This window comes from Geotrypetes seraphini, chromosome 12 (genome assembly GCF_902459505.1).
Source record: "Geotrypetes seraphini chromosome 12, aGeoSer1.1, whole genome shotgun sequence".
In the NCBI taxonomy this organism is placed as follows: Eukaryota; Metazoa; Chordata; class Amphibia; order Gymnophiona; family Dermophiidae; genus Geotrypetes; species Geotrypetes seraphini.
Window position 1 is genome coordinate 74,779,163 of NC_047095.1, and position 13,405 is coordinate 74,792,567.

Genomic DNA, 13,405 nt, shown 5'->3' on the forward strand with positions numbered 1-13,405 from the left:
TCAGGGAAAAGCCTGCTCGGGACTAGGGAGGAAAGTCCAGCCCAGCTGGAGAGTGTAAGAGCACTGGAAGACAGCACAGAATATTTCTCAATCCTGAACAAGAATGTCTCTCCTGTAAAGCTACAATGGAGAGTTATTTGTGCTAACTGTTTCACCTCCTAACCTCCTGGAATATTAATGACTGTATGTGGTTTATTAACCCAGTCCAGAGCTGATTACTGGGTGACTACGAGTGAGATGAACTTTTTCTGTTGTTTTTGTATGATGTTCATGCTACCAGGAAAACCTGGAGTGGCACAGTAATTCCACGGCCGGTGGCCGAATAAAAGCTTATGTTTTCACCAAGGCCATTCTGACAACGTGTGATTTTTCAAAACCCTTGGAGAATAAGCTTAGTTGGGCATTTGCCAGGGACTACCAACTTGAAAGGTGACCCTAATTCTAAAGGGACCACGCCAGTAACAAGCTTCATGTCACTACCCGACGGCTCAGGGTGTTCGCAGAGAACGTGGGTGTGACACCCCCCAGGTCAATGACCTGTAGTGATCTATTTCTCTACTACTCTATTACTTTACAGCCTTTTGTACTGTATAGTAACCCTCTAATTGTACCCATGGATCCCCTTTTCCTTCATGAACTCGTCCAATCCCCTTTTGAACCCTAAAGTCGTACTCTGCTCTACCACCTCCTCTGGAAGCGTATTCCAGGCGTTCACCACCCTCTGCGTGAAGAAGAACTTCCTAGCATTTGTTCTGAACCTATCTCTCTTCAATTTTTTTGAGTGCCCTCTAGTTTTTGCTGCCCCTGCTAGTCTGAAGAATCTGTCCCTCTCTACCTTCACTATACCCTTCATGATCTTATGAGTTTCTATCATATCCCCTCTAAGTCTCCGCTTTTCCAGGGAGAAGAGCCCCAGCTTCTCCAGCCTCTCAGCATATGAGAGGTTTTCCATGCCCTTTATCATTTTTGTCGCTCTCCTCTGGACCCTTTCGAGAATTGCCATATCCTTCTTAAGATACGGCGACCAGTACTCCAGATGCGGTTGCACCATCGCCCTATACATCGGGAGGATAACTTCCTTGGTTCTGGTTTTTTGATAATGCCCAACATTCTGTTTGCCTTTTTTGAGGCCGCTGCGCACTGTGCCGCTGGCTTCATTGTTCTATCTACCAAAACCCCCAAGTCCTTTTCTAGGTTGCCTTCCCTCAGTACCATCCCCCCCATTTTGTAGTTGTACATCGGGTTCCCTTTCCCTATGTGCATAACTTTACATTTGGAAATTTCCTCATTTTTAATGGTCATGATGACTTCTGGCTGGTTTGATATAGTACAATGAATAACATAACGTTTTAAAAAAGTTTCAACACACCATTTTTCTTGTGCCAACATTCCATTTTTGCAATAAAACTTCCACCATCTAATACAGGTCTCTGATCACTGGAGCAACACCTCTTATTGCTTTTAATCAAGGTTCTAAGGCCGCAGAAGCTGCTCGCAACATTTGTGCTGTGTATATAGTGGGTGCTATAGCTGAAAGAATCGCTCGTGATTGGTATGCCAAGTTCAAAAATGGTAGATAAATGTTCCAACTCCGACTCCTCTGTTTTTTGTACTTTTGACTGCGACTCCAGGTACCCGAAATTTCCTCCGACTCCGACTCCTCGACTCCGACTCCACAGCCCTGATTTTTTTCAAAAAAATCCTTGTTAATTTTTGATGCCATGGCTGCCCACAAAGAAAAAAATGTTCAGGCCTACATTAATTCTACTGGTGCCCACATCGCTGTGATACCTGGAGGCCTGACGTGTAAGCTGCAGCCACTTGACATCGCAGTGAATCATCCATTCAAGACTTTTGTTAGAAGGGAGCGTGAGGAGTGGATGCAGAGCGGCACGCATGAGTACACACCCAAGGGGCGGCTGAAGCGGGCAACTTTCACAGAAGTCTGTAAGTGGGTGGCTTCAGCATGGGATAAAATAACACCAGATACTATTCGAAACAGATTTAGAAAAGCGGGCATTGTTTATGAAACCAATGACATTAATCATGCAGCGGAAGGAGGCAACAACACGGATATCAGCGATGATGATGACGACGATGACGATATCACTTCGGAAATAAACGAGGATGGTCTGCAGGCCGTGCTCACTTTATTTAATGACGATGATGACAATTCGGATTTTGATGGATTCAACGATTCAGATAACTGTGATGATGATGACTGAATAAACCAGTAAACTTTGTTTATTTACAACTTTACCGTAATTACGGTAACTATTTAGATTATTTTGTCCTCGATACTTTGTTTGATCTAGATTAAATGTTATAGTTTATAAGAATGAACATGTGATTTCTGTTCTTGTTGCTGAATTCATACTAACTCGAGGGCTCTTGATCTAGATTATGTTATACGGTAGTTTATAAATAATGAATAGTTTTTTTCTTTTGACGTTTTTGGTTGGAGGGTGTGTGAATGGTGCGTGAGTTCTCCTATGTCTGGTTGAGGTGAATTGAATTATTTAGCTTAAGAAATTACGGTAGTTACCCCCCCCCCCCCTATTCCACACACATTACGGTAATTCTCTTCCATTTTTGTTCCCATTATAAAAAACACTGATAAGTTCCCAGAAAAAAAATACATTAAAATAAGAAGTGAAAACAAAGGCCCCTACAGATGAGAACATAAGAATAGCCTAACTGGGTCAGATCAATGGTCCATCATGCCCAGTAGCCCATTCTCATGGTAGCTACCGTAATCCAGGTCACTAGTACCTGGTCAAAACCCAAAGAGTAGCAACATTCCATGCTACCGATCCAGGGCAAGCAGATACCGGTACTTCCCCCATGTCTTAATAACAGACTATGGACTTTTCCTCCAGGAATTTGTCCAAACCTTTCTTAAAACCAGCAACGCTATCTGCTTTTACCATAACTTCTGGCCACTTCATTTTTAAGCTTAAATCTTTCCTTCCAAACAAAGACCTTGCTAGATTTCAAATACAGAAAGAACAAGGTAACTTCACAAGGACTTAGCTGTGCAGGAAATGTGAATCTCCTCATACACCCACCATATAGTGCAAAAATGTTTTTTTCTTTCGATCACTACATAGCCTAATGCCACACAAGCAGCGCTGTTACAAACATATTCTGAAGGTCAATGCTAAGGTTAACAAAGTTTCCTTCCTTGAACCACAAGGAGATACTGACAAACCACTGGAAGAGATCCCAAAACAACTACCCAGGCACAACACCCAAAGAAACACTCAGTGTGTGAACCAGATGAGTGGAGTGGACTAACTGGGGGGTGGAAATGGGCCCGGAGTTTGCTCAGGAGAATTTCCCAGACCACCTCTTCCTCTCAACACATTGACACGCTGCCACCACCACCACCACCACTAGGAACACCTCGAGTAGGCCAGCAATGCTTATAAACTTTATAAAACACATTATTATATTTTCTTATAAAACACATATTTTAACTGAACTCTCTGACATTCACAAAAATAGAAGGAAGAAAAGTTCCCATTTCCTGCTGTCTCATGTCCCCGGCCTATACAATATTTTTCTTCTGCAGACCCTTCAAAAGTCTGACCAAATCCTCATTTCACTTGCATTATAAAGTACTGAGGATGCCATCTCTCCCCAATCCCAATCCCAGGTCCTAAAGTCTAAGACAGTAGCGCAAACTAGTGCTGCCCGATTCAGGAAAAAAAAATTCGATTCAGCCTATTGAATTGGATTTTCGATTCGATTTTCCTGCCCAATTGGGTGGTTTTTTTTTCTCTCCAAACATCCTGGTGGGTTTATTTTATAGCTTTTTCACTCCCTTTGGCTTCTCCTAACCACACTGGCGCTGTGGTGTAAATAAAATAAAGAAACAAAAAGGACTTTTTCTCTCTCTGTTAAATCCTAGCTCACGTTTGCGGTCTAACACCAGCTCTGGCAGGATATACTTTTCAAATCTGACATATTGTAATCACAAAATAGAAAATAAAATTACCGGTAGTTTTTCTACCTTTTGTTGTCTGGTTATTTTTCAAATCTTGTTGCTCCAAGGCTCTGGTTGTCTTCTGATAACTTGCTTGCCAGGGTCTCCTTCTTTCTTCTTTCTGCATGCTAACCATCCATCTGCCATCTCTGTCCTCCCCTTCTGTTTCCCTTCCCTCCCCAGGAGGTCTGGCATCTTTCCTTTTTTCATCTCCCTCCACAGATCCATCTTTTCTTAACTACCCTTTCATCCAGCATCTCTCCCTCCTTTCCCACCACCACAGGGTCCAACTTCTCTCCCTTTCTGTTCCTTCCCTCTCTAAAACCCCTGGTCCATCATCTCTCCCCCTCTCCTCTATTTTCAGATCCATTATTTCTTCCCACCTAAAGTCCAGCAAATGCGCGTCTCTTTGAACCCCCCTTTGAACCCCCCTCTGTGTACTTCTACACCAGGGCCCCCCCCACCCCTGAAGGCCTGGCCCTCCTTAAAGGTCTGCCTGTCCCCCCTTGAAGGCCTGCCTGCCTGTCCCCCCCTGAAGGCCTGCCTGCCTTCCCCCCCTTGAAGTCCTGTCCCCCCTCCCTTGAAGGCCTGTCCCTCCCTTGAAGGCTGGCCTGCCTGCCTGTCCCCCTTGAAGGCCCGCCCCACCCTGAAAGCCTGATGCCCCACCCCAAAGGACCGCTAGTCCCCCCACCCTGATGTCCGATTCATCCCCCAGCCCCCCCCGCACCGTTTGCAGTGGAGAAGCAGCCTGCCGTGGGCGGTACCGCGGCGGAGGAAGCAGCGCAGGGCTCGCTGGAATCGCGATCCCACAGCAGGCTGCTTCTCCACTGCAAATGGTGTGGGGGGGCAGGGGGATGAATCGGACGTCGGGGGGGAAACCAGCAATGTAAAAAACAAATTGTATAACGCGCTTACGGATATAGGTGGATGCCTGGAATGCGCTCCCGAGAGAGGTGGTGGAGAGTAAAACTGACTGAGTTCAAAGAAGCATGGGATGAGCACAGAGGATTTAGAATCAGAAAATAATATTAAATATTGAACTAAGGCCAGTACTGGGCAGACTTGCATGGTCTGTGTCTGAATATGGCCGTTTGGTGGAGGATGGGTTGGGGAGGGCTTCAATGGCTGGGAGGGTGTAGATGGGCTGGGATAAGTCTTAACAGAGATTTCGGCAGTTGGAACCCAAGCACAGTGCAGGGTAAAGCTTTGGATTCTTGCCCAGAAATAGCTAAGAAGAAAAAATTTAAAATTTAAATTGAATCAAGTTGGGCAGACTGGATAGACCGTTTGGGTCTTTATCTGCCGTCATCTACTATGTTACAACGCGCATGGTTATGCGCGGTTTGTAAAATCATGTATAGCGCGCGCGTTATATGCGTGAAAAGAGACTGGAAGCCCTGAATATGTATACCCTAGAGGAAAGGAGAGACAGGGGAGATATGACTCAGACGTTCAAATACTTAAAGGGTATTAACGTAGAACAAAATCTTTTCCAGAGAAAGGAAAATGGTAAAACCAGAGGACATAATTTGAGGTTGAGGGGTGGTAGATTCAGGGGCAATGTTAGGAAATTCTACTTTACGGAGAGGGTGGTGGATGCCTGGAATGCGCTCCCGAGAGAGGTGGTGGAGAGTAAAACTGTGACTGAGTTCAAAGAAGCGTGGGATGAACACAGAAGATTTAGAATCAGAAAATAATATTAAAGATTGAACTAGGCCAGTTACTGGGCAGACTTGTACGGTCTGTGTCTGTATATGGCCGTTTGGAGGAGGATGGGCAGGAGAGGGCTTCAATGGCTGGGAGGGTGTAGATGGGCTGGAGTAAGTCTTAACAGAGATTTCGGCAGTTGGAACCCAAGCACAGTACCGGGTAAAGCTTTGGATTCTCGCCCAGAAATAGCTAAGAAGAAAAAAAATAAAAAATTTTTAGATTGAATCAGGTTGGGCAGACTGGATGGACCATTCGGGTCTTTATCTGCCGTCATCTACTATGTTACTATGAAAATACGGTAATCACCTCACTTGTCATTTCAATTTCCCGATAATTTATAAATAAGTTAAATAGCACCGGTCCCAGTATAGATCCCTTGGAACTCCACTGTTTACTCTCCTCCATTGAGAAAATTTATCATTTAACCCTACCTTCTGTTTTCCATCTGATAACCAATTCCTAATCCACAACTAAACTTTGCCACCTATCCCATGATTCTTTAATATTCTCAGGAGCCTCCCTCTCATGAGAAACTTTATCAAAAGCTTTCCGAAAATCTAGATACACTTCATCAACCGGCTCACCTTTATCCACATGTTTATTCACACCTTCAAAGAAGTCAAGTAAATTGGTGAGGCAAGATCTCCCTTGGCTGAACCCATACTGACTCTGTCTCATTAAATCATGTTTGTCTACATGTTTCACAATTTTATTTTTTTAAATTGTTTCCACCATTTTGCCCAGCACGTCAGTCTGTAATTTCCTGGATCTCCCCTGGAACCCTTTTTAAAAATCGGCAAAACACTGGCCACCCTCCAATCTTCAGGTACTGCAGACGACTTTAGTGAAAGGTTACACTAACAGCAGGTCAGAAATTTCACGTTTGAGTTCTTTTAGTACCCTGGGATGTATACCATCTGATCCAGGTGATTTATCACTTTTTAACTTGTCGATTTGGCTTAGTACATCTTTCAGATCCATCAAAATTTCTTTCAGTTCCTCCATATTACCACCCTTGAAAACCATTTCAGGTTTAAGTAGATCTCTTACATCTTCCGTAAAGACCGAAGCAAAAAAATTCATTCAGTCTCTCCGCTATGGCCTTATCCTTGCTGAGCGCCCCTTTTGCTCCTTGATTATCCAACGGTCCCACGGATTTCCTCACAGGTTTTCTGCTTCTGATGTACCTAAAAAAATTGTTACGAGTTTTTGTCTGTTTTGCAAGTTTCTCTTCATATTCTTTCTTAGCTGTCTTTATAGTGCTTTGCATCTAACTTGTCAGTGCTTGCGTCTCTTCTTATTTTCTTCATTCGGATCTCTCAGTGTCACTGCAGGTGCAGAAGTGACAGCTAGGACTTGTTCCTGTCGCTCTAAAACAGGAGGAAGGTCACCTGAGGCTACAGGCAAAATGGTAGCGCTTCCTGGCTTTTCTTATGTAACCTACCAGCTCTGCTCTCTATTATGGGAATTATACCCCAGAGAGAACTATTCTTTCTTCAATTATGTTTTTACTAGTCCTTAAGCCCGTTGTATTAACGAGTGCTAGAATAGATGTATGTGTCTGTCTTTCTTTCTGTCTCTCTCTTTCCTCGGCTGTCCACCACCATCCCTTGCCTTTTTCCCCTGTCCAGCAGTAGCCCTTCTCACTTTCTTTTACCTCCCCCGTGTCCAGCAGCACCCCTTCCCTGCTCCCCCTGTCCAGAAGCAGCCCTTCTCCCTTCATTTTACTTCTCCCCTGTCCAGCAGCACCCCTTCCCTGCTCCCCCTGTCCAGCAGCAGCCCTTCTCCCTTCGTTTTACCTCCCCCCTATCCAGCAGCACCTCTTCCCTGCTCCCCCTATCCAGCAATAGGCCTTCTTCCTTCCTTTTACCTCCCCCTATCTAGCAGCACCACTTCCCTGCTCCCCCTGTCCAGCAGCACCCCTTCTGGCCCACCAGCATGAACCTCATGCCCATATCTCTTCCTCCCCCTTCTGTCCCCTACCTAAATCTATCTGCCTCTCTCCATTTCTCCCTTCCTCCCGCTTACCTCACTCTAACGCATCTCTGTGGCCCCCTGTCTGCCTCTCTCTGTGACCCCCTGCCTGCTTTCATTTAGTTTCTGTCCGTGGCCCCTTCTGGCTCCCGTCCCAAAGCAGATCACAATTGCTTCCAGCCCCTCAGCACACCCCTCCCCCCAAAGCATAGCAAGTTGGCTCCTTGGCCCCCTTTCCCTCCCCTCCCCCTACTTCCCTGTGCAGCAGCATTTCCCTCCCCCTCCACTTTTTAGTTGGGGGTTCTACAATATTGAAAGATGTGCCTAGTATGGGTGTCAGTTGCGGTGCCTCCGGGTTTTTATTTGTTTTCTTTTATGTTATTTAGCATCTTTTATTTTTTTTAACTATTCTTTTAATTTTAATTTAGTCTAATTCAATTTTTTTCGATCTTACTATTTAATCCAGGAGTATAATAACTTTCTGACCGTTGGCTCCAATGGTCAAATCGGCTCTCCTTTGGTGCTTGTGGGATGCGGATTCCAACTGGACCCCCTCGACTGCTCCCCTTGGTGGAGTTTCTGCTTTGGTGCGGCTCCCCTACTGTTTTCCGGGAGATCGCGGCTGGCTGTGTAGGCCTTTGGCATTTCCTCAATCTGTGTTTGCAGAGCTCCAGTTTTTACATGACTCCCTCTCAGGCGGCTTGACGTTCGAGTGGCTGGTCGCGACTTGCCTTCTCTTTTCTCTCCTGCTGTCTTCGGTCTGCTGTGCCATGTTTCCTGGAGGATGTCGTCGGTCTGGTCTTGAACGCTGTGTTTGACGAAGTGAGGACGGGAGGGGGGAGTTGCTGCCGAGACCGCTATATTAGACGGAGTGAGGGGAAGAGGGGGGGAGTCACTGGCGTGTTCCCTGCCTCCATGTTGCAAAAGTCGGCCGTGAAGTGTAAGGGAGATATAGCCGGCAAGACCGCACATCACCTCATTTTTGGCAGACAGAGAGAGGGCGGGAGGGGGAAGTTACAGCTGTGGTGATCACCAGTGGCTCCGGAAGGCGACGGCAGGACTCCGCGTTTGCTCCCTCCGCCGCCTGTGGTGACATAGTAAGTGCGCATGCGCACTCTTGCCGGCACAGCGCAACAGAACAGGGATCAAGGAAGCACGCGGTGAGAGTGCGCATGCACGCTTAGCGTTTTATTATTATAGATTGTAAATTGTTGAAAATAAGTTTTACTTGCATGAGCAGTCTAACAAACTATCTAATCTAATCTAATTTCCATTTTATATACCAGATCATTCCAGCAAGAATTCGAGCCAGTTAACAAATATTTAAAAGAATATAATATAAAACAATAATGAAGGTAACAGAAAAATTTTCAATAAGTTAGATCAGTCCTCAGTTAAGAATCTCTAAGAGATAAGTTTTCAGATTTTTCCTAAAAAGTGACGTTCTGATAATCGCGGGAAGATTGTTCCAAACTTTTACCAAGGAATAGGATAAGGAATGTGAGAATTTACCTAGGGTTTTAATCCCTTTAACAGAAGGGAAGAGCAATTTAAATGTATGTGTATTCCTAGTAGTGTGAAACCGAAGAGAGTTAAATGATAGAGGTAATAAAGGCAAAAAAATTCCATGTAAAATTTTAAAAATTATATTAGTACACTTAAATTGAATTCGCCAGTAAACAGGAAGCCAATGAAGTAACCTCAACAATGGAGAGGCATGATCATATTTATGTCTTCCAAAAATTAATTTGGCCACAGTGTTCTGAATAAGTTGTAGCCTCTTCAGATTAAATTTGGTTAATCCGATATACAGGGAATTTGTATAATCCAGATGTGCCAAAATAATCACTTGAATCAAAACCGCAAAATGATTTTGATGAAAAAACCTCGAACTCTCAACATCTGTAAACTAAAATAGCACTTTTTAGATAAATTGTTAATTTGATTATTTAAAGATAAAGAAGAATCTAAAATAAAACCAAGGATTCTAGATGAAAATTCAATTGTTAAGGAGTCTCCTGATTTCAATGCTATAACCTGAGGTAAATTGTGTAATAAGGGACCAAACCATAGCAGTCTGGTTTAGAAGCATTCAATTTCATATGGACTAAGGAAGCCTAGACACACAAGAGTTAATATCTCTAGTCAAATTTGAAAGCAATAGATCAATTTCTAGTAATAGAAAAATGGTGTCAGTGTATGTAAAGATAGATTCATGAAATAACAAACTATACAGTTCTTGAAATTCTGCCTGCCAGAATCTCTCACCTCTTCCATTGCTGATTCAGTCACCTTCTCTCCGCTACTAGCTTTCTTACTGCCGCCTTGCTCTCTGTCAAAGTTGCTATCCTCTCCCTTAGCATAGGTGTGAACAATTAGGGCTTTGGCAGGGCTCAGAGCTTGGTGGAGCGGCTCTGCCAGTTCAGAGTCTGAGGATGTGGAATATGTTGAGGATGAGGGGCTGCTGGATGGGCTGGTCTTGCAGCTAGATATAAATTGCTCTCTGGATACAGGATTCCCAGAGGTTGCCACAGAAAGGTCCAGCACTGTGTCCTCTTCCTCTTCTTTATCATTTTCTTCCTCCTTAAATTTTTCAACCTGATCTTCTTCAAACTTCATTTCAGTAGTGTCTGTGTGTAATGAGAAAAGAGTAAAAATGTTGGCAACAGTAGGCTGGGAGGTGATTCATGTTACTTATCCTTAAGAAATTACAAAGTAAGGCACAGACTGTAGGTCAGGGGTAGGAAACTCTGGTCCTCGAGAGCCGTATTCCAGTTGGGTTTTCAGGATTTCCCCCATGAATATGCATGAGATCTATTTGCATGCACTGCTTTCAATGCATATTCATGGGGGAAATCCTGAAAACCCAACTGGAATACGGCTCTTGAGGACCGGAATTCCCTACTCCTGCTATAGGTGATCAAACAGAAAATAATTCACGCATGCCACAGTCGATAAAAAATGAATTCCAGAGTCTGAACAGCTTGCACTTCTTTTGCTAATTTACACAATACATTTTCAACATTTTACTTATCTAATGCTTGAAACTCCCTGAAGCTTCTCATGATATTCACCCTCTCTCAGCTCATAAGGAATAAAGCAGATTTAGTTCCAAGTAGGGCTCAGGCCTACCTGGCACGGTTGGTCTGTCCTTGTTTTCATTACTGTGTCCTACTGGAGAGGCCATGTTCTTCCCTGTAGGCACCTCCACCTCATACTGTACACAGCCCAATTCCTCCTTGGGAAAGGCCTCACTCTCGCTCACTTCCTGTGGCACCTCCAAACATACCCGGTGTCTCTTGGTTCCTATTCGTTGTTTTGCCCGACTAAGGAAGAGAAAACAAAAGTCAACACTTCAGTCACATAAATGGGTCATGTGACTCAGTGGTGTACCTAGCATATGTGACACTTGGGCCCATCATTTTTTTACACCCCCCCCACCTGTATGAAAAACATGATTTTTAGTAACAATCCACACATCACACATGAATATCTAGGAAAAGGCAGCATCTTACATACTGCAGTGAGCAGTACATCAATAAACCCATTGTAAAACTAAACAAGGCAGACTAGTTACAGATCAATCCTACACAGTCAATCCTAACAGAAAACCATGTCTTTTCCAACACACAGAACACAGAAAACACCTTCGCCAAGTATGTAATCACAAACTAACTCCTCCCCCTTTTACAAAACTGTAGTGTGGTTTTTAGCCACGGTGGTAACAGCTCAGATGCCAACGCTAAAAAATGCTCTACAGTTTTATAAATGGGGAGATAGAATAAAAATACGTAGACAAAGATTAAACTGAAGCACCAAGAAGCTGGACTCTGCATACAATGCAACATCACAGAAACAGCGATGCATCTCACCTAAAGCAAAAAATAAATAAATATAATTTTTTTTTCTACCTTGTCTTCTCTGGTTTCTGCTTTCTTCATTTTCTTGTCACTCTCTTCCTTTCATCCATTGTCTACCCTCTCTCTGCCCCTTCTATATGGCATCTTCTCTCTTTCTATTAGAAACTTTATGCATCCCCCTTCCATTTCTCCCTTCATCCCCATTAGTCTGGCATCCATCTTCCTCCCTTCCCTCCTCCAATGGTCTGGCATCTCTCCTCTCTTCTTCCCTTCCCTTTCCCACACCCACATGGTCTGGTATTTCACACTCTCCTCTCCCTACTTCCATCAGCATCTGCCCCCTTTCTCTCCCACCAACCCAATTCCATGCAATATCCATCCCCCTTATGTCTCTTTCCCTGCAATTCCATCAGCATCTGCCCCTTTCTCTCCCTCCACCACACTTCCATACCACCCTGACCCCCTTTATCACCCTTCACCATGATTCCATACCACCCTGACTCCCTTTCTCACCCTCCACACCAACCTGACTCCCCTTTGTCACCCTCCACACCCTTCCATACTACCCTGACCTCTTTGTCACCCTCCACACCCTTCCATGCCAATCTGAACCCCCTTTGTCACCCTCCACACCCTTCCATACCACCGACCCCTTTGTCACCCTTCACCATTAATCCATACCACCCTGACCCCCCTTTGTCACCCTTCAGCATGATTCCATACCACCCTGACCCCCCTGTCACCCTTCACCATGATTCCATACCACCCTGACTCCCCTTTGTCACCCTTCACCATGATTCCATGCCACCCTGACTCCCTTTCTCACCCTCCACATCCTTCCATGCCACCCTGATCTCCTTTCATTATCCTACTATGCTCCTTTCTTTCTCCATCCCAAAGGTCCCGCGATGACTGCTTCTGCTCCGGATGGAAGAGGTAAGTGATGTCCAAGGGGGCTGGGCCAGCAGACGAAGTTAGTTGTGGCAAGATCCCGCGATGACTGCGGCTGCCGGTCCACCCCCCCCCCTCCCCCATCGTCACTTACCTCTTCCGGAACAGAGGCAGTAGAAGGCGCAGTCATCGTGGGACCTTTGTTCACTTCAGCGCGGCTGCCGACCCTGCTCTAAGTACGGCAGCCATGCTGAGGTGCCATTTGCAGCAGTGAGGGAGGTTCCGGATCCGGCCGGCTGTGCACCCCCTTGGAGCATGCACCCGGAGCGGACGTCCCCCCCCCCTCCTTGGTACACTGATGTGACAGTATGCCGTACAGAGTAAAATGGAAATCTATAGCTTTCTGGAGAATACAAGTACATATGTGGCAAATCCATAGTTTAGGCACTTCAACAAAATCCATGACAGTTACATTCCATCTTTCTGAAAATTTTGATGAATATCATTTATTAATTTTTTGTTATACCATCAAAGTTGCACAAGCAAATAAAAGTGGTATACAATAAGAACAGAACACAGTCAAAGGAACTCTATAAGCATAAAAGAAACTACAGCCTAAAATAAATAATATCTAGCACTTGGTCTCTAATAGCGCATCACTCAAGCTCCTGATAAAAGGACAAGAAGGCCAATATTCAGAGTTCTTTAGCCGGCTGGGAAGCATGCCCTTATCACCCCCCCCCTTTAGACCTACCCTTTTTCTCTAAAGTCCTTGAAAAGATAGCACACCGCCAGCTCTCCATATTCTTGGACAAGACTGACATCATCCCGACCAAGTAGGTTTCAGAAAGACTCGCAGTATTCATTGCATTCCATGACTCTATCATGGACCAGTGGTAGTTGTCTCTCTGAATCTTTCCTCAGCCTTTGATCTTGTTGACCACTTTCTCTCCTTCAGCACTTGCACTCTATAGGGATCTCT

General features: G+C 44.7%; 1 protein-coding gene across 2 annotated transcripts in view; it reads right to left on the minus strand.

Moving 5' to 3' along the window:
* Window positions 1-13,405, minus strand: part of KDM4A (lysine demethylase 4A) — a 226,336-nt gene that overhangs the window by 60,950 nt on the left and 151,981 nt on the right. For both annotated transcript variants that reach the window (XM_033916196.1, XM_033916198.1), the window contains exons 10-11: window positions 10,805-10,998; window positions 9,941-10,302 (exon numbers count right to left, since the gene is read on the minus strand). In XM_033916196.1, the coding sequence (XP_033772087.1) occupies window positions 9,941-10,302; window positions 10,805-10,998 (556 nt within the window). The remainder of the gene's footprint in view (window positions 1-9,940; window positions 10,303-10,804; window positions 10,999-13,405) is intronic.